Source organism: Prinia subflava (assembly GCF_021018805.1).
Source record: "Prinia subflava isolate CZ2003 ecotype Zambia chromosome W unlocalized genomic scaffold, Cam_Psub_1.2 scaffold_2cwr_NEW, whole genome shotgun sequence".
In the NCBI taxonomy this organism is placed as follows: domain Eukaryota; kingdom Metazoa; phylum Chordata; class Aves; order Passeriformes; family Cisticolidae; genus Prinia; species Prinia subflava.
The window spans coordinates 3,289,970-3,314,335 of NW_026960607.1; the positions used below are offsets into that span (position 1 = coordinate 3,289,970).

Below are 24,366 nucleotides of genomic sequence, written 5' to 3' on the forward strand. Positions count from 1 at the left end.
TGTGATGTGTATGTGGATATAATATAGTCATATTTATTATGTCACTTGTATGCTTGCAATTTTTTTTCTTTATAATAGCAATCAATGACTAGTTTTAGACTTAAGATCCAAGATTTTAATGTGAGGCTAAAAATGCAAGAATCTTGTGGATTTTTGGACACTATTTTGGAAGCCTTCAAAGTTATAAAGTTCTCTCTTTGGCATTGTACAGAATGCACGTATTTTTGGAGGTATGTGAAATTTAGGGCACAATTTAGATTGCATGCTATTCTATCATTTTTTGAGAGATAGAATCAAGAGTTGATTTGAATGACTAAGAATAGTCTTTGCAGGGCTTTTTTTCATCAACAGGTAAAAGATTACAATCTCTGTGGAAAATTCTGTTTCCCATATATTAAATTATATATGTGACTTTAATTACTTGTCAACATCATGCTGTCATAAATGTTTGACTTAGGTTTTTATTATGGTACCAGAATTTGGAATATTGTACTAAGTATTAACTTACTACTGGTTCTAAATTTGATTGCAGTTTGATGATAGGCTTTGGTTTGATGCTTATTTTCTTTTTACTAAAATAAAGCAAATCAAGTTTTACAAAATGGTTACATGTGAGACATTCAGTTTGTCCTATATTTTCTTCTTTTTCTTTTCAAAAAAGAGATATTCAACAAAAACCTATAGTGTTTCGCATTTGAACAATTTGAACAATTGTTCAGTGGGTAATGTTCCAGTACTGTGGTCAGTTACTCAAATTGCATGTAGCTAATTGTGAAAAAATACTGGATATAGATATTAAACATGCTATTTGTGCAGTATTTACTCGATTTTATAAATAGCCAATATTTACATGTTTGTAATAATTTGACAGGCTACTGCAGGAAGACAGTCAGTCCATCTATGGACAGAAAGCAATTGAAAGATTGTATGTTCAGTAGTAGGTTTTCTTCAGTAATTTTACACAAATTATTTTAAAACTGGTCTCACTAGTGCTGTATGTTTTTCCTGTTATGTAAATTTCTGTACTTCAGAATTTCTTAAAAGAGCAGAATACATACTGCATTTTATGAGAAATTAACATGTCTGTTGTTTAGAAGAAAATAATGTGTCACTGTGTCCCTGTAAACACATAAAGAAACATAAAATATGATAACCATTTAACATGGTAAAGTCCTTTCTAATACCGCTTAAAATTTTTTAAAACTGTTCTTGAAGAGCAAAGTTCTCAAGTAATATCCCTCGATGTCTGTTTTCAAAGTCATAGGAAGTCCAAGACATCAGGCCTGTTGCTATCTGAGTATATCAGGCCATCCAGCCATATTGATATCTTAGTACACCAGGGCTTTCCAGTCCCTATTTTGGAAATATAAAAAGCTATATTTGGAAATAGAGAAAGCTACAGCTACAAATAAAACTTGCAAAGAACTTCTTATCATGTATAATGACTTTAAACTTAGCACATGAGACTTAGTGGTCTGTGCAGAATAACAGCTGTAACAAAAAGCCACCTGAATGCAACTTCTCCTTTCAGAGTCTGATCTAACAGATCCCTGGAGTTATTCATTACCCTTGGGGAGTTAAAAATCTGTTTTGTCACCCTTTTCCCCTAGGCTTTCCTGTATTCTTATCATAAAGTTCCTTCCTCACTGAAAAACCATTCTGCATTTAAAGAAGCAATTTGTGGCTTCCTCCCTGGTTGTCTCTTTATATTTAGGGTTTTTTTCATATTTCTGTCACTCTGGTGGCATTTAGGACGGGATATATTAGAAGACTTGAGCACAGTCCTTCTGACCAAGGCAGATTTGCAAGTTTACATGCCTCGCTGGTGCTTTTTAGAGTTGTTCCAGCTATTAAGTAATCCATTTTGTTCCATATAATCATTAATATACCTAAACAAAACAAACAATAGTGTTCTGCTAGAGCCATCACTATGCTGTTAACAAGTCAGAAAATGTCTGGTGCCTATATTGCTGTGTTTTTACAAGAGTAAGGTAATTTTGTCTTACTGACACTTTTTTTCCTAGAGCAGAATATTATTAGTAATCAAGAGTAGGAAATTTCAAAAAACAATAGGGTATTATTTCCAAAATCCCTTTTGGGTCCAGATGTGGTCAAATGCAATAGATCTAAAAGTATCAATAATATAGATGCTACATACAGACTTAAATCTTTTCCTCTGGCCATTTATGGTCTAAATAGATGACACAAAGGGGAAAAGTATATTTGACCCTCATACTACAATAATACCCCCATTATTTTTCGCTTGTGGATTGGAATATGTGGAGTTAAAAATATTAAGTGACATTTTATGTACCTGTTTAAAGTCTATTCAAATATTTTTTTCTATTTCTGTATTAATTTTGTGTGATAAAACACAAAATTAATGCATCATATGCAGAGCACAAAAAATACCATAGTCCCACAAATATTTCTGCTAACAGGCAGTCTATTTCTGAAGAATACTTGTGCACCTTGTCATGTTAGAAGTTGAAAGACCAAATGTCAAAGGTAATAAATAGAGAATCTTCTTATGGCTTGGAAATAATATGATGATTTGGAGTCTAATACACTAATAATTTTGAAAATATCCTAAAAATACAAGAAGCCTGAAAGAAAATTACTTTCGAGTGGCTTGTCTGGAACTAGGATAGTAAGATATTATTACACTAAAATTGACAAGTCCCTATACGAAATTGTGGGAGGAAAAGACTAATTTTGTAAAGAAAAGTAAATCAAATAAGCAAATCCAGATTTTTGCTTGAAGATTTTCATTTCATTCTGACTATCATGAGTTCCTTGTTGATGAAGAGCCAAGCTGGTATTATGCAGTGATAAATTACATTTCCCTGATCTTAACTGCCAAAGCATATTTGAAAACCCTGAGGTACAGACAGAACTCGTGAGAATAATAGGGTTTTCCTTACTCCTAGAGTAAAGAAAGAACTAGAGCAGAAAGAATTGTGGTTTTAAACAGTATTTTTGATGTCTTCAAAACACTGATGACTTGAGAATTCATCTAATTCCCGAGATTGTTTCAGAAAATGTTCCGTAAAGCTGAACTGCAAAGTTGAACAGGCTGGTAACCTGAACCATAGTTCTAGTTTGCTAGAAAGGAAAGGTTCTTCCAATGAATTTCTTCATGTGTCGGGTAAGCCCATGCAAAGGCATCCTCAATGCAAGGGTCTGCAAGAAGAAATACAGAGTAGAATTAAAATCCATCTCTACTTAAAATTAAGTCTCTAAATGAACCACATCAGTGTTATTGACTGAAATTGGCTTTGACTCAATCTTTTGTACAGAATTATCCTTATACACAATGAAACATGTGGATCTTTATTAATTTATATTATATATATATATATAATTGTTGTTGTTATTATTATTATTGTTATTATTAATCCTCAGTTATCTGCTTTCCTCTAGCAATCACTCCAGTTCATAAAATGGTAAATCTGGTGTACCAAATAACAAACTTTATCTGATCCATCAATCTATTAGGAAACTGATAGCTTCCAGGAATAGGATTCATGTTGTTTCCTCCCCCTCCCATAAAATTCTTAAAAACACTTTCTGGAAGAGACTTCAGAATGTAACTTTCACAGGGAAATTGCAGTTGTACTTTATTTCTTTCTCTTGTACCTTTTGTTGTGACATGAGAGTCAGTTTTCCTAGGTTTATCAAAATACCTTTGGTACCTTCCCCATGTTCCCCAGGGCCAGGAGTTGATCTTTGATGATTCTTATTGGTCCCTTCCAGCTCAGGATATTCTGTGATTCTGTGTCTTGCCTTAACCTGGGCTCTGCTGGTGTCTGTGTAATCACAGTGAGCAGGAATGTATTACAGCCTCAGGGGACAGAGAGTGTTATGCCTAAATCTGTCTCCTGGCTCTTATGGAGCCAGACGAGGCTCACCAAGATCACCACTTTTTTGATCAAGTACAAAAGCATTCACCTCTGCTTAGTCCTCTTTATTTTAGTCTTTCCTGCTCTGCTCTGTCCTGATTGCATTAGGAAGTGAAACATTTTCCCAATTTGTGCGCAGTAGGCTTCTGCTGTGAGATTCTGTTCACTGAAGGTTTTCTGCTAACCAGAATATTACAGAAATCCATTACAAAAGAAAACCTTCTTGCTTGCAGCTATGCAAGCACACTGAACAGGTAAAATCCACTGTCTAGATGTCAGCCAGGAGTCTGGCCAACAGTGCATGTGTGTTTATTGGCATGTGTGATTTGCCAGTGACTTTTCTTGCTTCAGACAGCACTGTGATATTGGAAAAATTATGCACTTCCTGGCATATTAGATAAACAATTTCTATATAGTACAATGTGTGAGCCCTGTGTATGTATGCTGTTTTGATTTTCACATGGTTTCAAAAGCTGTCTTCCTCAGGCACACGATAGTTTTGTCTTAAAAAGCAGATAAGAGATGAAATTCTCCCTGGAGAAATAACCAGAAAGAAGAGCATTTCTGTTGGTTCCTTTTGAGCAAATGTTTTGAATGCCCAGTATGTAAGCCATGGAGGATGGGTATATTTCTTAATAATTTTTCCCTTGGGATTGTTTTGACCAGGAAAAGAGCATGAGCTGGTACTTCATATTTTTTAGACAGTGTTCAGAAATAGCTGCATAAAAGTTCATTATGGTATATGGAAATAGATTTTGAGTAAGTGGTTAAAATGAAAAACATCTTTCATAATTTAGTCATCTGAGCAGCAGTTTTTGCTCTCCTCAGCATAATGCCCTGGTACTTAATCATCAAGAATAAATTGTTATTCAATTATACTAATTATTCCTTTGTTTCTGCTTATTTCTTTGTGTTACAACTCTGAAAAATGTGTAAAATCAGCATTCTAGTTGGTGTTCCAAGTGATAATATGTGGGAATACACAAGACAGAGAGTCAAACAGACTTGATTAGCATAGTTGGTTTGATAACCAAGATGCCATGGCAGGAACAAACAGAACTGTGAAAATTACAGGAGATGGGATTACACCTGCTTACGGGAAGAGAGAAGATTCAATCAACTTCTGCAAGCAAAGAATTGTTGTAAAATGCGTGAGTTTTCTGTGTGATTTTTAACCTGATTGTTGTAGTAGAAATCATTAACCTGTTTGAAATAGTATATAAGCTTTTGGGAAACCTGAGTAAAATCGAATTCTGATCACCGAATCAGTCTTCCCGTCTCTCATCAATCGCCAATAATTGGTGCTCCGTATGACTTGAGAAGAACCGGCTATCTGCTGGCAATTGGCGATGCCCCTGGAACTGATCGTGGCGGTGAAAGAACTGTGTTTGGGCCCGCAATCATCTGTACGCCAGACGTGACAGGTGAGCCAGGGGAACTCAAGGTATGGGACAGGACGTGTCCGACAAGAGAGACGTTAACAAAACCATGCAACGCTTGCTGAGCAAGCATGGATCCCCAATCCTTAAGCAGGACCTTAAGTTGCTCCTACAATGGGTGTCACGCATGTTCCCCAATACCACCCCTTCCTCTGTTTTTACTCTCCACTACTGGGACAAGGTCGGCGTAAAGCTCTACGACCTGGCTACGCTGCCTGGCCACGAGCCAGAGCTACACTTGCTTCCTGCATGGAGGGTGGTCATAGACGCTATTAAAAAACAGGGGAAGAGCGAGGCAGCCTGCAAGGCTACCGCGGAGACGGCCCCGGTGGCCGTGCTAGACCGAAACCTGTCCAGGTCCCGCTCCCCCTCCCCGACGAACGCCAGGGATAGAGCCCAGCCGCCACCTGCAGCCCTGCTGGTATCCCACCAGTGACCCCAGAGCCGCCGAATGCTAATCACTTATGCAGATGCTGACTCTAGCAGTGACAGAAAGCCTTTTGACCCCGGCCCTGAAAAAGATTCAGACTTATTCCCTTCAAATATGCATAACAACTGGTTACAGATAAAAAAGAAAGCCCTTAGAGACTTTGCCTTTATTTCAATGCCGCTTCAAGTTTCACCAAATGGCCAGCTTTTACAACAAATCATCTCACAGCACGGGACAGCAACGAGTGCAGACACAAATCCTACAGCGGACACAGCAGCTGACATGGTAACCAGGCGCAACCTTCAGCTTCCAGTTGGCCCAGCCCCCATCCACCGGACTGTCTCCAACCTACATGCAGCCACCCCAAAAAGTGCAGTAATGTTGTCTGATTGCTCTGTTTTTGTCTCCCTACAGGAAGTCTATGGACTCTTAGTACCCCGTTACCATGCCTTGCTTATAGGTAGATCATCTGCCTTGGTAACACAACTGTTTGTTTTACCAGCAATCATCGACTCTGACACAGTTACAAAGATAGAGATCATGGCTTGGATCCCCCAGCCGCCCTGTGTAGTACCGGCCAGGGGCAATATCGCCGAGCTCGTACCTTTCCAGTAGTACTCTTATCCACACCCCCATAGCTAATCAGAGGAGAGACAGGTTTGGTTCAACAGGAATACCACAAATTTTTTGGATGCAGCGCATAACTCCTGAATGTCCTACATGCCGATGCAAAGTGTCTCTGAGAGGCAAAGAGTTAATTTTAACCGGATTCATTGATATAGGCACAGATATTAGTCTTATCTCCCGAAATCAATGGCCTAATGATTGGCCATTAATGCCTGTTCCCCAGGTCCTTTCAGGAGTGGGTAGAAACAGTCAAAGCTATTAGAGCCAACACTTGGTACCAATTACAGGGCCTGAAGAGATAGTAGCTACTGTCAAGCCTTTTGTGCTGTCTTCTCCGCTAGTTTTGTGAGGGAGAAATGTTCTATCTCAGTAGAGAATTTTTATGCAGTCAGATTTTGTATGAAAGTCATTGTAGCATGCGACTTTAAAACCAACCTAGAAAGCAAAAAAAAAAAACCAAACCAAAAATCCCAGTGTGGTAAATTGATGTCTCTTAAGTTCTTAACAGGAAAGGGGGAGCCGAGGATGGCACCCCTGATGAGAAGACTGCAGAAAGCTCTTTTATGTTTTCAATTTTTTAAATTGTTCTTGATGGACTCCAAACAGATGTTACAGCCTTTGAGTAAGAACTTAATGCAAGACTGCTTCTCTCTTTTCTCTTGTTTAGTTTGTCATCAAACCTAAGTTGAATGCAAATGTGCTATATGTGAGATACTATAGTACTGTGCATCTCATAAAAGACGAGGTATTTGCTGTCAATGTGATCCATCAAGATGCATCAGAAATAATGCACAAATTCAACAATTAATGTGTGTATATAAGTTTGATCTACCTGAACAATTAGAGCACAGTGGCTTGCTGCCACTGAAAATAAAGATATATGATGATTTCCTGAATATCATGATATTTACTAAGAATTGTTTCTAGTGCTCAGACATAGCCTGTTAAACTTACATGTTTTTGACAAAGATAGCACGCTGATAACCAGTTTGATTTTAGGTTCAAAAGAGATCCCTATAGAAATATCTAGACTGATGCATAAGAATGCATTCTATTTCAGCACAACCTTTGCAAATTTTAACTGAAATCCAAACTTTACATGATGTACAAAATTTTTTTAGGAGCAAGCTCCCTAATAAAAATTCCAAATGCAGAACTAAGTCCTTTGTTTGAACTGCTAAAGAGAGATTCAAACCTTTTATCTCCTAAACGACTTAATTTACAAGTCCAACATGCACTGCAGAGCTTGGTAAACCAGCAAGCTGCACACTAGGCACCTAAACTGCCTTTTCTTTTAATAATTTTGCATTTAGCAAAACAGCCCCACACTTTGATATTTCTATGACTCCAAAGCACCAGCCCGTGTGCTTATCATTGATTTTTTTTACCTCACCAAGCAACCAAAACCATCAGTACCCAACATGAAATGATAGTTTCTGTCAGACTAACAACTAGTTGGGCTAACTTCTCTTGTAAGTGTAAAATTTTCCATTGTTTTCCTGCCTCTTATCACCTTTATTTGAATTAGATATTTCAAGAATCTAAAGCTAATCAAATAGCCTTTGCTGAATTCAGCAGACAAATCTCAATACATCCTCCAAAACATAAGCTTTTAACACCTTCTCTGATTTTTCTATTAATTGAAATAAAGTTCCACTTCAAGCCTTAACAGTATTCACAGATGGTTCTAGTCACTCTCATAAATCAGTAACAGTATAAAAAACCTCTTTTTCTAGTGCCTAAAGATCAGATGTATCCACATTTGAGAAATCCCCTCAAATTATTGAATTTGGTACTGTTGTCAGAGCTTTTCAAAATTTTTCTGTTCCTTTTAATCTAGTAACAGATTCAGTTTATGTTGCAAGAATCGTGAAGCCTCAGCCCTGAAAGAAGGTGTAAAAAACCTGCAAACAGATGATAGATTTGAATAGTTGAATAAATTCTTAAGAAGCCGGAGACTCCATAAATAGATTAGAAATTTAGTTAAAATAAACTTATATGTATTAGGCATTATATTATGTATTGTTATAATTATTCCTTATATTTTACAGTGTGTTTAAAGGTAGAATCTGGATCTTGGATAGATAACCTGTTTAGTAGCTAGGGTTTGACACCTTGGCTAAAAGATTATCTTGGGATAGGAATGCATGTAATGATTTTAATAATAATTGTATTAGTTATGATACCTCGCTTGCTTCAGTGTGTGCAGAGATTAATTAATAAAGCCATCAAAGGGGTGTTCTTGATTGATACAGGAAGGGGAGATGTGGGAATACACAAGACAGAGAGTCAAACAGACTTGATTAGCATAGCTAGTTTGATAACCAAGATGCCATGGCAGGAACAAACAACTGTGAAAATTACAGGAGATGGGATTACACCTGCTTACGGGAAGAGAGAAGATTCAATCAATTTCTGCAAGCAAAGAATTATTGTAAAATGTATGAGTTTTCGGTGTGATTTTTAACCTGATTATTGTAGTAGAAATCATTAACCTGTTTGAAATAGTATATAAGCTTTTGAGAAACCTGAGTAAAATTGAATTCTGATCACCGAATCAGTCTTCTCTCAATAGCCAATAATAATATATATAGTATGTTATTTAGGCAATAATTTCCTAGGCCTAGGTCACCTGGTGATTTTTTGATTCTTAGTTCTGCATCACCTGACGCCTTCTTGTGTCAAACCCTGTTAGCAGATATTAAACTCTAGATCTGTACTTCAAGGCTTTTCTCTTTTACCCAAGTATATCACCTTCAGGATGTATTATTTTATCGATATTGTAATAGAGGAAGCAAGTCATTGTTAAGAGAAAGTACGTCTGATAATTTTAAGTTTGGACAGTTCAGTAAAGGTTCTTTTAAAATGAACCAAGAATTTTACCACAATAATCTCTAAAAGAGTTGGTAATGTGTATATAGACCTGAAGTGATGATCTTTTTGTGGTGTAGCAGTTCTGGAAGAGGTGGAGTGATCCATTTTATATCAAACAAAGCTAATTCTATCTCTGTCAACACCTGCCTGGTTTACCTCTGAAATACTTGAGCCATTTTTATGTATTTTATTTATTTGAGCAAAGCGAATATTTGACCTACATTTAAGACATTTCTATATTGCAGTTACTGATGGGTGTAAAAGACTGTCTTGATGAAACAGGATCAATGAAAACTAAGAAGAAATGTGATTTTTATCTATTTAAAACACTAAACTTGTATATACTAAACAAGAGGAAGAAGAAAAAACTAGCAAAAACTACAGAAAATATACCTGGGCTGTAAACAAAAATAGAAACCACTTCAGAGTTGAACTCTGAAAAAAAAAACAAATTACTTTCAAGGTAAAACATGATCAGTCTTACAAATTGTTAAATCAGTTATTTAGTAGAAAGTTAGACTCCATGATCCACAGTGCTTTTTTCCTCCAGTATCTGATGCTATTTAACACATAGGTTATGACAGTTTTCATAAATATAAGCTTTTCTTATATAAAATATTATTTTTTTTGAAGTAGGTTTATAAGTTCTGATATACCAGAATTATATATTCCTATCTTCTAGGTAGAATATGTCATGAATATCAGACTTCATACTCTATATTTAAATATTCAGCTATGGTTATGTTAAACTTTCACAGGATTTATTGAAAATATTAGAACATAATAGCATTTTTCTGGTGCAATCCTGTTGGTATCAGTGATCTGTAATAAAATTATCTGCCTTTTAATTATATTGCTGACTCCAATGCAATTTTTTTTTAATTTCAAGCTTTGTCCTTAATTATGAAAAATGTAATAGAGAAGATGTTGGCAGGACATCACTTCTTAAAAAATCTAAAAGCTATATAGAAAGAAGTAAGAAAAAAATTGAGGAATGGGAACAGAGGATGAACTCCAGTCACAGGCTAATGGTAGTTAAGGAAATCAAGAAAAAAATAGGGGAAAAAATCTTATTCAGTTGTATAATATTCTTCCAACCTTAATTTAGTGGTGCGTACACCTTTGAAATGTTCAGTTCTCTTTCACTGTTCTTCAGATCAATCTAGTTCTTATTAGAGTATCATTTGAAACTGACAGAGGAGTTGGACTAAATGATCCCTTCCAACTCAGCTTATTCTGTAAAATAAGCAGATGTTTGGAGGTGTCATGGGTTAGCACTGGCTAGATGTTAATGCACCTATGAGTGTATGTTTTTCCTAATGAGCTACTGTGAGATGTGGTCAAGAACAGAGCAGAGCAAGCTTAAAACTTGAAAACAGAGAACAAAACTTTATTACATTACATAGGAACAGGAATAGAAAGGAAAACTCTAAACACACACACAAAACAGAAATGAAACCTTCCCAGAACATTTCTTTTACTCCCCTAATTTCTACCCCCTACACGTTACTCTACATAGACCAAAACCTTGGGTTTTAAATCAAACAATCACTACTCAAAAAAACCTAATCTTCAATTCAGCAAGGGAGAGAGGAGTCTCTCTCGCACTACAGACTGCTCTTCAGAAAACACAGGTCCACCCCTTATGTGTTTCTATGTCACCTATGGCACCACCCAGAGAAAGTTGCTGTGGTGACACTCTCTTTTCTATGTCCAGTGCTCTCACCACTGTCTATGGGCTAAAGCTGCATATAGGGCTCTTTTAAGGATGCTTGCATGCCGAGCTCGCCCCATCTTTCCCCTGGGGCTGAGGGTTCTAAGAGCAGGTTTCCCCTGAGGGCAGAGGGCGCCACCACACCCTCCCCCTCTCTTCTCTGCTCGCTCTACTGCAGCAAGTCGAGCTAGCCACATCCACCCTAAAATGCAGTTTATGTTCAAAAGAGACTCAAGTTCAGTCTATGGCTAACATTATGCAAGAAAAGTCTAGCTCAAAAAGCTACTCTTCTTCATCTCTGCCCATCTGGGATTCTTTTCATCTTCTTTTATCATCTCAGTCCTAAGCTGTTTCTCTCTCTCTTCTGAAGCCACTAGCCATAAGAATCAATGTCTGGGAAAGTTTCCTTCTGCCAAGAAAGGGTTAACAGTTTCTGGCTCCCGGCAGGGTGCAAGCTCAGGCACTCCCAGCCTCGGCAACTCCCACGCGTCTGGGCATCTTCTCCCGGAGGGGGATGGGGGGGGGGGGGGGGGGAACGACACATGGAAGGCACCTCCACAGTTTTCCACCCCTCCATCCTGGATGGGGCTAGCTCAGCTCTAGTCTTGTCTATTCTCTTCCCCCCCCGGGGCCCCAGCTTACTTCAGTTCGGCTACGTAGTTCTCAGCCCGGCCACTTGGCTCCCCTCCCTCACTCAGCCTAAAGCTGAGCAGGAGAGAGGAGATGTTTCCCTGCTGAAACCGGAATCCAAAAAGAGGCAGACCTTCTGAGAGTCTTTGCTTTTAACCCCTTGTGTCCTTGGAGGCGTGTCTAACCTCTCAGTGGATACTCCAAGTGCCAGCATAAAACCTGACTGCTGATTGGTTTGCCCACAACTCCCTGAAAAATTCACCTCCCCCTAAAACTGAGACAGGGGGGTTTCTGCTTTCTCTTAGTATCGTTTATTAAAAACATAAAACTGTCTTCTACTATCCTAAAATACAAATACTTCATGATGTGAGCTTTGCCAGCATGAACCACAAATGCTAATTTAAAAATATTTTGTCCCAAGCTTGAAAATGATGCCTCTTTCAATAAACTTAAGCTGGAATATCCACATGCAGAGATATTATCTTCAATTACTTTGGCCTACAAGGTCTATCCTTAAATACACCTTTTAAGTGGCTTTTATCTTAAATTCCCTTCTAGTTGGCATCTTTTTAATTAAAATCATAATTGCTCTATTTCTGCCCCATCTGGGTGAGGTGGCCAGGGCTAAATTGAGAAAAAATTTGTGAGTGTAAGAATAATTTCTCCTGTCATGCAGGTACACAAAAGGCAGGATAGGTAGCAGTATGTTTTGTGTTGACCTCTTTTGGTATCCCTAAGGCCATGAGGAGGATCTCTAGCTAAAAGTAGAATTAAGAAAGAATGTGTTAAGAGGCCTTTGAGAACAGAGCCTTACAGGTAAATTATGTTACACTGAACATTAATCTGTAGAAAAAATGTTTTTAAAATGGAGTAACCTTCCAGATTTTTTCTAATCAGAAACACTGGTTGAATAATCCTGACACCTTTTACAGATAAGGTTGCATAAGACATTAACTCTATATCCTTATTCATTCAGTTGGGTCCTGTATCTCACTGTTCTTGGTAATCCACAGAAAATAAGTTTTGTCCTGATGATTTATCAAGGGCTGAAGATGAAAGGAAAGAGATCTTTGGCTGAATGCTTGGATATGTTTTTAAATTGTGCTAAACACCTGAAAAGTTCATAAATATGAAATGGCTGGCTTAATTTTTTTTCCTTTTGTGTCACGGTGCCTTTAAGAGAACTCAGTCTCTCTGCCTGCCTCGGCTAGCTCAGACACCGCAGCAGGCTAAAGGGTACAGCTAGGCAAGTCACGCAAGCCTGCTGATCCCTGTGAGTTCTTGTCCTGAGAGGCTGTGTGAGGCAGTGGAGAATGCTGACAATGATGGAGAAGAAGGGAGGAGCCAGTCCGGTAAAAACGACAGATTTATTTGGGGGTCCCACAGGACCTCCTTACCACCTGCCTGATGCTCAGACTGTCCCTGAGGCTCTTCTGACCTGCTGTTTTATACAGCAGTGAAATGGGGTGTGGTAAGGAGGTTACAACCAATGGGTTTCAACTAAAGGGGTGGTACAAACATGGGGTGACATTACAGAAACCAATCAGGGACAACAGGGAGGGGTTTACACAGACTATGAGAAAAGACTGACAAATAACTGAATAGCTACATGACTTTGGGGAATTACAGGATAATACCAACAGGAGAAAAATGGGGTACAAGGAACATACCATTGTACAATCAACCTGCACAAACCTAACAATCTTATTATGAACTTAATTCCACATGTTATAAATGCCAATATGATATTCCAGTTAAAATAATAATTTGGTTTATTAATAAAGATCAAATCACAGAATTTCGATAAACCCACCAACAGCGGAGAAACTTGACAGAGTTTTTCCCGGGAAAATGCCAAGGGTGAACCGTGAGATACAGAGCCTGGCAGTCTGCTATCTCCCCCAACGGTTCACAAATTTGCCCGGTTCGGGGCTTGGTTTTTATACACTTTATTCTGCCCTCGGCAATATTTCCCCATATTTCCCATTGTTTCCCGACTAGCTATACAAATTCAGGAGTTTCCCCGACCAGGCAGAAAAGAGTTCTTTTCTCAGTTCATATGTTAATGCCCAATTTCTATAGATCCTTATGGTTGATGAATGATCGAGATATGGGTGATGACAGAGATGGAGTAGTCAGGAACCAGGAACCGTTGATGTTTCTGCGACCTTATCTCGATGGGTCTCCTGCTGGTGCTCAAGGAGGCTGTCCGTTTCCCGTAAGCCTATTGTCTCTCTTCTGAATGGAGGCGCCTATTTTTTCAGGGTTGTTAGTTTCACCATCTGCTACAAGGTCTCCTAAAACATATACTTTACCCAATACACAGATATACGGTTTTATAGTTTTCAATAATATTTCATTAACTACAAGAACATGAATTAATCATTTCACATTTTTCACAATTTCCCCATTTCTTTTCCTTTAATTAACTATTTAATTCATGTTCGCATACTTAGCATATTTTTTTCCTTCCCCCTTTAGAAGGCAGTCCACCCTCTCTGATTGCATATTTACCCAACTTTCAATTGTAGACAAAATTTCAATTCTTTTGTTTTCCCGGGTGCTATTTCTCACAAATTCCATTATTATTCTTAGCTTTTTCAATTTTATCTATATATTAATTAGAAATTCGTGGGTCTTTATCTTTGTTTCCATTATATGGATTGGACTGCGTGATGTTAAACCCCCCTCAGAGGTCCCTTTCAGTGGGATTTCTGAGGATGAAGAGAGCATTTGTGACTAATGATCTTTAGGTAGGGTCTGTCGGTTGAAATCCTTTTTGAATTTCATCCCCTGGTCCAAATGTCCCTTTTGAGGGTGCTCCAAGGTGGACTGAATTTTAGCTTCAGGGCCGTCTATGTTGGGAAACCTCAGGCTAAGTTCAGTTTCATTATGCCAGCCCTCTGTCAGGCTCAGTTAGGCTTATGACCATTAGAGTGATCTACAAACCGATTCCTCTGTTTATGCCAGCGCCCATTGGGTTGCATCCAATGGCGAGGTGTTTGTTTCTTCTCAAACAGCAGGTAAAGGTTGCTCCGATCCTCTTTCTGGTTTCTGCCTCATATTTACTAGGTGGTTTCCCCTTAGACGGCTTTAGCTGTTCTGTCGCGGCAGGAGCCTTTTGGACCAAAATCTTGGTTTCTATGTTTTTGCTTTTCCACCCCCGCTTGCCGAATTTTAGGTGTTATCCAATTGATTCCCGTTTTCCCCACCGATCACACGGTCAAAAATGTCTCTCTTAATATTACCCGCCCCCTTCTGGGTTTTCTTTTAAGGTGGATACGAAGGTTTTCCTTCAGGACTTCTCTAAGTCATAGTCCCGTGCTCCTTTAGGCTGTTATGTCCTTGATGTAAATGGATCCTCAAATCTCCTGGGGAAGAAACTACTTTCTACTAGGGATTTTCCTTCGGGGCCTCCTGGGGATGTAGTTCCTCCTCCTTAATTTTTTGGGGCACGGGTTCACCTCTCTTAGTGTTTCTTCGCAGTGGCACCTGTTGTAAAAGGAACATAACAGAGGAACCCTCCAACTGAGGGGTTAGCAAAGACTACACCTTCGTCATATGTCATTCTTTTACCATAATTTATCTGATTATCTAAGTCAAAATCTTGAAATTTTATCATAGCTTGCTTCAAATTAAATTTATCAATTAAGGATCTATGCATAATGTAAATTTAAATTTAGACAGTACTTTTGAAAAATCTTCAGAAATGCCTTACAGGAAAAAAAACCTGCTACAGCTATTATTCAGACAATCTGAATATTTGAATGAGTTTTGCTAGTTCATAATTCACACATCATCTCTATACAAAAATAATCTATCACACAATTCCGCACACAACTCAAAATCTTCTTTTCATGCAAGAATGATTCAATTCCTTATCCAGAATTTAAAGAACTCAATACAAGATTCAAAAATCTTCTTTTTGTACTGTTACAGGGAGAAAGTAAAATTAACAGAAAGAGAATTTTACCTCCTATTGAACGAGGTTTATAATAAAACAGACAAACAACACCTTTTATATATTCTACCAATACATCTGAAAGTGTCCACTTGGTACATGAGTTTTGTACAGCAAGTAAACAATAAACACTAAGACAACTTTAAATCTCATAGACTAGCTCCAGGTAATATGTTTCTAATGAAGGATAGCTTTTAAGTAAAATTAGTATCCAAATGAGAAAAAAACTTAAGACCTCACCCATAATCCTGGGGAAGTATTTTAACAAGACATAGAAAAAAGAAAAAGGAACAAGGCATACAAAATAGAAGAAAATTATATCACAAATAACAGAATCTATTCCTTCACCACTTATAGAATATTCTCAAGATATACAGATGCAATAAAAACAACATTGGCAGCAATATAGAAATGGCCTCGTCTCAGACACTTCTCACATCTGTATTTTGAGACTAGCTTGAAACAGAAAGATTTAGACAAGGAGCATCAGGGTTGTAACTTGTTGAGGGTCTGAGCTTCTTCAGCTTTTATCACAGGAAGTGGATAGAACAGCAAGGCTAATTCATCTGTAACATGCATCAAAATACTTGAAAGCTTTCCAGGGCTGAGTCACCTTAAAACTCAGGCCCTATTAGCTAGACAGCCTTTCCCAATGCAGATACCAGTACGTAGACACCACTATTTATCACAAAGAGCTTCCACAAACTTAGCTTTTACTAACAACCAAACTTCAGCCAACCTATTACCATTTACTTTAGATGAAAGCACCACTCCTGCACCTTTCATCCATTTTTGTGTATTATTACACCCAGAAGCATGGCCTGAAGAACCACAGGCAACTGCCAGCCATATGACATAGAAGCTGCTCCACATAAGTCATTTATTCACTATTTAGAAACACGGGTATCAGAATAGCTCCAAGGTTTGCATTTTCCAAACTGAGGGGTAAGTAAAAAGACACAATATCAAAGGGACAACATTAACTATCTTTTCTATGAAATCAGTAATTAGAAAGGAAAAATCCCTGTTTCCACTAAACAAAATGCATACAAAATAAAGACTGCAGAGAAAAAGATTTCTAACTACTAACACAGAGAAATCACAGCTAGTCCAATTAAGCAGAAAGATCCTCCATGCTTAGATGTGGCTTGGAAAAAAACTTTAAGGCTTGTTTCCCCTACAGAGATTATTATTTGAGAGGAAGGAAAAGAAAAAAACTTTTAGTTCTCAGCTCCTGTCTAGCAGGTGTAACTGCTACTAGTCCTTGGAACCACTGTACCATGGCATAACTCCGACTTAAGAATTGAATCATAAAACTAACTACTACTTCAATATCATCTTCAAGAGTAAAGTTTTCATTTCTAGCCTCTTAACTGCCATAAGCAGCTCTAATTTGGACACCACTGCCCCTATGCCTTAATATTAAGAGAATATACGTAGTGAAAAACTTATGCAACTTAATAAAATACCATATTCCCATTTCATGTTCAAGTTTACTTAATTTCAAACTGTAGCAATTATTTCAAACCTACATGAGTCACATCCATCATGTTATCAACATATTTTAGTTTGCATGAAATCCTCACGTCTAGCAAGCAGATAACTAAGAGAAAAAGCCTTAAACAGACACATGGATACTTTCCACACATAAATACAACTTTCTATACTGTTAATAACCACAAAGCAAGCTTTCATATCTATATTCAGAAGCATTCCTTGTATCCTTCAAATCAATGTTACCTTTTCTCTATTCCCCCCACAAAGACCAAATATATCCAGTAATTTAGCATCTGTGTATCACCTATTAACCTTGGCTTCCAAAACCCCATAATTTATTTATACTAGTTGTACTAATTTCCTGACCTCCTTTCAGTCTTTATCCGGGCATTCAGCACCTTCTATCATCCAATTAACTCAGAGGCAGAAAAGAGAAACAAGAGAAAGGAGAAAAAAAAACCCTTTTAAATTTTTCCCTGCGCACTCAGGTTCCATCGATTCTATGTAAGTCGCGGCAGAATAGCAATATTCACAAAAACACACAGCCTAAAAAAAACTCCTAATACCCTTTCTAGTAAATCAGTTTTATTCTTGATTCCTCCTTCCCAGTCCCTTATCTGTTCTAGTTTTTTCTTTTATACTACTCTCGCCCAGATCCCTACATCGCTATCTCCGTTCTGGGCGGCTCCACGTTGTCCCAGACAGAGAAACACCGCCTGCCCTGCCGCCAAAAAAACCCCGCCGCTTCTGTCTCCTAGCAACCGCACTCGCCTCACCGCGGGGGGTTTTGTTTCCCTTCTCATGTTAACAAAAAAGAAACAGAGAAACTCCACCGATCCTACCTGAAAAAAACCTACACAATTCCTAGGGAACTTCTAAAAAGTGTCCAGCCCGAAATACACAGATCTACCACTACCAAAGAAAAGAGTAAGCGAGATTCCTTTTAAATCCTCTTTCTATCTTTCTTTTAGCAGGCTGGTGAGAAATTTTCCATTCTGGCTTATACGCCTCCCAGCACCACCAGTTTCTCTCTAGTGCATTCCAATTTACTTTAGGTAATTTCTGTTTAGCTCTGCTGCCTAGCTTAACTGTCTTTTTTCCCATGTTTCTTCCCGGGTCGTTCCTGCCACCACACCAACTGTCCCATCCCGAATCTCCCTCAGGTCCTAGATCGTCCTCGGGGGTCCAGGTTTCAGCTAGGGCTTTACCTGATGTATAATTATTTAACTTATATCTTCCCCCTTCCTTTTTCTTACCCTTCTTTCCTTTCTCTCCATAGTTTAGCGTCGGTGGCCGGGGTTCGGGATCGGGACCAGAGGCGGGGACCAGGTCCCCTCTCGGGAATCCCCTCGGGCGAGAGGAGGGGGGCGGCCGCGGAGCTCGTGGTTCCGCATGGGTCTCGGATGACAAAGCTAACACTGTCACCAAGGAAGCCGGGGAGGAGGAAGAGGTGGGGGTTGGTGCAGACAGCGCTTTGGCCACCGAGCCGTGAAAGAGGCTTTTCCCGTAGTCCAATTTATCCAGTATTTCCCTTTGGTCAGAATACAGTTCTACCCGTACCCAGTACCATAACAGGACATATGTTAATTCCTCAAATTCTCTCCTTTTCTTCTTAGATACATAGTCCCACAGAGCTTCCCATGCCCATTCGTCAAAAGTACCAAACACAGGCCATATGAGATTTTTCCATATCTCCTTCTCTCCCCAAACATTCATGCATAGATATATCATCCGATCTTTAGATGCCCTTCTCCTAATTGGGCATTGTTGCCAGCCCTGCACTATTTCTCCCAGTGGGCTTTTCCGGGAGATTTCAAAAGCAGCCCCCGCTGAGGTTTCCCTTAAAGAATCCTCGAGATTCGACCCCATCCTTCCCGTGGCGCAGAAGTTTTGATGGGTTGTCACACACAAAAATTAAATCCCAAATCCTTCTGAACTCGGTGCTGTTAACTTAATAATCCACCAGAGGACCGAACTGGGGAGGTTCTGTTAACGGCGGGCTCTACAACCGCCACCGAAAAAATTAACTGACCCTAAGGTCACAGTCAAGAAGGCTTACTAGTCTCCGAACTCTATGGGACGTCCTCTTTCCTTCAAGACTCCTGGTGACCACCAACCTCCCCGTCGGGAGACATTCACACAAATCTCACAAATTCACACACTTCCCTGTCCACCAGCCGTGTCCCTCGCGGGACAACGGAAACGTGATCTCGAGGTCCGCTCTCGCTTCGTGATAATATCGCGTCTCGTTCACACACACACACACACACGTTCTCATTCGCTAGGTCACCCCACTCAACCACATGATACTTACGGTCTATTTTCCTGTGTGGATTCTTCGTGCACGTAGATTTTTACGAGTGAAACAATACCGTGGTTACCAGGGACCCTTCCCTGCTGAGTTCCTGAGCCCACCCAAGCTAGCTTGTCCTTTTTACCCCTCCGCTGTTGTGGTTTTTGGGTTTGTTTAGCCAGTAGGTTCTGCTGGACTTATCCCGATCTACCGAGCTGCTTTTTACAGCGGGGCACCTCCCAGTCAGATATGGGGGGTCCACAGATTTTCCAAAACTGGCCCCGCTGAGGGCGCCAAAACTGTTATAAATGCCAATACGATATTCCAATTAAAATAATAATTTGGTTTATTAATAAAGATTGAAAAACCCACCAACAGCGGAGAAACTTGACAGTTTTCCCGGGAAAATGCCAAGGATGAACCGTGAGATACAGAGCCTGGCAGTCTGCTATCTCCCCCAACGGTTCACAAATTTGCCCGGTTTGGGGCTTGGTTTTTATACACTTTATTCTGCCCTCGGCAATATTTCCCCATATTTCCCATTGTTTCCCGACTAGCTATACAAATTCAGGAGTTTCCCCGACCAGGCAGAAAAGAGTTCTTTTCTCAGTTCATATGTTAATGACCAATTTCTATAGATCCTTATGGTTGATAAATGATCGAGATATGGGTGATGACCGGAGAGGGAGTAGTCAGGAACCGTTGATGTTTCTGCCACCTTATCTCGATGGGTCTCCTGCTGGTGCTCAAGGAGGCTGTCCGTTTCCCGTAAGCCTATTGTCTCTCTTCTGAATGGAGGCGCCTATTTTTTCAGGGTTGTTAGTTTCACCATCTGCTACAAGGTCTCCTAAAACATATACTTTACCCAATACACAGATATACGGTTTTATAGTTTTCAATAATATTTCATTAACTACAAGAACATGAATTAATCATTTCACATTTTTCACACACACCACCACACTTTTGTCTTCTTTGTATCAAACAAAAATAATAATTAATGCAACAGATCATCAGGGAACTAGAAGTAGAGATCACCCTGATGAAAAGTCATAGTTAATTTAGAATTTCTGGGGAAAGGGATTTTGTGTTGGTCTGACTTGCAGAGGGAGTTTTGATGCTATCAGCTTTCTTTTCCTTACTGAAATGCTAATTCTACCAGAGTAGGCATTTCCATATATAGATATATATCTAAGAGAACATCTTTTGACTTCTAAATACAATTCCAAGATTAAACCTGTTTAGCAGTATAGAAACACTTTTCAGATTTCTTTACTGTTGTCAGAACAACAGCAAAGGCAGCCAGGCTTGATTTTCAACAGCAATACCTGTGTGCTCTCATGTCAACTTTTCTATAGCCATATCTATCAATCTCATTTTTTCAGTGCTCAGTTTTTCAGTTTTAATATAAAGTTTTGAGAAGAATGATGTTTAGTAGCACTAAATCTTGTTCTGTATTAGGGTGTGTACTCAACTTCCTGGCCACATCGGCCTGTGGCATGACCCACAGCACATGAACCAGAAAAGGTCTTTGTATCATCTGCAGCTCACAGCTTCGGCAGAGGCAAGAGGCCTGGTGGTTTATGCATTTCCCTTTCATGTCCATAGGCAAGTCTGCATGTATTTTAAAGTTCATGCAGGAAACATAAATAGGAGGTGTGAGGTTTGGCTACAGGAATAATTACTCAGCCTCTTCCATTTGGCCATTTTTTCAAGCAGTGGTTTAGGAAGATGCAAGCTATATAGGTAAGTACAATACTGGCAGCCGGCTGCTCTTAACAATCATCTTTTACGTGGCCTCCTCCAAGATAGAAAGTACACCATGTAAAGATGAAATACAATTTCAAAGCATTGTTGAGCCTATTATGTTCCTTTTTCATAGATTTAAATGTATGTTATCAGAAAAAAAAAAAAACAACCCAAAAAAACCCAAGCACAGACTCCTACAAGTTACCTGGAATTTATTCTCTTCTTCTGTTAACTTTGCAAACCTCTTAAGTTTCATTCTCTGATTTATAATATCACTTAAATTCCTCATCAGTATTACTTTCCAGGAAATCATTGTATATCATTAATTACTGTGCATAATGTGTGTGCTATACATATAACATTTGACACAAAACCTCATATTTCTAAATGTTTTGAGGCTGACTGTAGGATAGTTTAGCAGTTTAGTGATTTTAAAAGTGAATCTGACATATATTTTCTATGTGCATTTCAGTAGCATACACTGTTTATTTATGGTATCTCTGTACCACCAGAGCTATTTCCATGATGCAACATTCTTTTGTGGTGACTGGGATCAGCAGCTGCTCTAGTTTTCCTCCTATATAATTTTTTTTTTGTTTTGTTTTGCCTCTTAGGATTTGATACCAGCATTTTGCCAATTTGCAAAGACTCCCTCGGCTGGATGTTTAATAGGCTTGATAGGAACTATGACCTGTTGTTGGACCAGTCAGAACTTGGAAGCATTTACCTTGACAAGAACGAGCTGTGCACCAGAGCGTTCTTCAATTCTTGTGACACATACAAAGACAGTTTGATATCTAACAATGAGTGGTGCTACTGCTTCCAAAGACAGCAAGGTAAAAGAAGAGATCAACCTGCATATGTACATGACTGACCTTTTTCTTGGGCTTTATCTTTTTATTAACATATTAAGATTACAGTGAACTACAAGCTCTTAAATACTGTGCAATGAATTTGTTTTAAGGTTTGTGACATATGGCGAATACCTAAAATGAAGTAAAAAAACCCCAAACAAACAAAAAAAAGCCAAACACCTCAAGCTAAATGTAAAGGCTTGCTAGAAATTCAAGGATTCTAAATAAAATGCAACACTGCCGCTAATGCTTTTACAGCTATATTGCTCCTCATGCCAAAATTTAGCATCTATGTAGAGGGAAAGAGCTGAAAATAAAGAACAAAATTACTTAAATTATTTCTTTCCCAGTCTACTTTGCCTACATTATAAAATGAACTTTTTTATTGCTAATGTAGGGTGTCTTAATGTTCAGTGAGCCTAATCAAATAGCTGAATGAACATTATGGGTGAAATTATTTCTAGTCATTTAGACCTAAAACCAGTTGGTTTTTATTACCTAGTTGAATCTCTTGTTAATGTTCTGATGTGGTTTTGGCTAGACAAATAAACACAACCTATAAGCATTGTTTTCCTGAGGATTATATTACAATTTTAGACATAGGTGAGACGTCACGTAAATTATATAATCAAGCTAGTTGTAACATATCAAGGAATTTACTCATTGAATATTGTGTGAAATTGGTCAGAATAACCCCTGGTGTTTTTCTTACTAACATGAGGGAGTTTTTCTAAAGGATAAACAGCAACTAGGGTTTAGATTTCTACTGACGTTAGAGGAAATAAAACTGATTTGGTGGAAAGTTTGCTAAGCTAATTCAGCCTCTTTCAAAGTTTTAGTATCAGTTTTTAAATCTCACTCGTACCCTTTACCCTTAAATCTCACTCTCATGATAAATTCTCATTAACATTCAACATTTATAGTTTCCTTCCAATTTCTGTGGAAATAAAGGTTTTTATCATGCCACATCTGCCAGTTGTAAATCTAAATAAAAATAAAGTTGTACTTCCATAGATAAATACTAAATAGCTGGTATTTTTTCTTTGGTAACTTTCTTGTTAAAAAGTTAACATTTAAACTTTCAAAATACCTTGTTTGTTTTATAGTAGCACAAGAACTTTTGTTAGATTTTTTATAAGCATGTATGTACTGCTATCAACACTAGCAAATTAGAAATAACACAGAAGTAATGTATCTCTTAAAGAACATAACGTTTTGTTCATTTGTCTATAAAATATAAAAAAGACCACATTAACTTCATCTTAATATATAAATACCCTTAGTCTTTGAAGGGCAATATAATTCTTTCCTATTACCAGAGGAAGTACAGCAAATTACATGTAGGCCTACATAGTAGGCCTACTATGGTCCAATGTTTTTCCACCAATTTCATATAATGCATGCATGGCATAACCAGGGCATTAAGAAAACCCTTCCACAGATTAGTTTCAAGTAGTTCGGCATTTTCTTATCTATAAACACATTTAATGCATAATGTTTGCTCGGTGTACTGTTAGAAGCTAAGGATAGTATTGTAAAGATTGATTTAAACACTACAGAATTGTATTAGTGGTAGCCCAACAGATCCATCTTTAAGTGACACTGATTCTTCACATTGCAGAACCCAACATTATCAAGCTTTTCTTCCCCTTTTTAACCAATTTCCTCACTGTCTTGATAATGGTGTTAAGGTGCTGATTTCAAACAAATTAGGTAGTCCTTGATACCACAGTGTATTTGAGTATATAGTAAAAAATATGTCTCCTAAATGGACATGAATTGAAATGTTTCAGCAACCCTTGCACATGAAACATGCACTTCATCCTTTGAAATTAACGTCATCAAAAATCTGTATTATCCGATTTTTGGTGTAAGGAGAAAAAAGTTTAGTCTTCTTTTGTCATGTCTTATTATTAGCTGTTGCACAACTGCCTGAGCCCTATTTCCCTAGTGTATTAGTGACCCCTTGACTTCTCTGTAATTCACATTGTTATGCTGAACCGTGGAATATGTTCATGTCTAGTTATGTTTTACTTGACGGAATGATCTAAATAAGGCCTTTAACTAAGCCTTTTCTGTTAATAGCAAAGAGATGGAAAAGCTGAGAAATTCAGCAGCTTCTTTCTGATGTTTATTAAAATAGGTTGATATTAACAGAATGTTTCAAGCTATGTAGAGCAGTTCTCTGTAGTCATTGAGCTTAGTAGTGCTTTCTGGGCAGTTTTACAGTACTTTGTTGATTAAAGTTGTTCTAAAGGGAATACAAAAATTAGTCAGCCATATGTATATATTGGGATAGCAATTTCATTGTGCTTTTTAGAAGTACATAATATTTACTTGAGTCATTATCTGAGAGGCCCTCACTGGTTTTGATCTTAGTTTTACCATGCAAGATT

General features: G+C 38.3%; 1 protein-coding gene across 1 annotated transcript in view; it reads left to right on the forward strand.

Moving 5' to 3' along the window:
- The window catches only part of SPOCK3 (SPARC (osteonectin), cwcv and kazal like domains proteoglycan 3), a 215,418-nt gene that overhangs the window by 182,607 nt on the left and 8,445 nt on the right, over nt 1-24,366 (forward strand). The window contains exon 7 of the mRNA XM_063424260.1: nt 21,731-21,952. Coding sequence (XP_063280330.1) covers nt 21,731-21,952 — 222 coding nt within the window. The remainder of the gene's footprint in view (nt 1-21,730; nt 21,953-24,366) is intronic.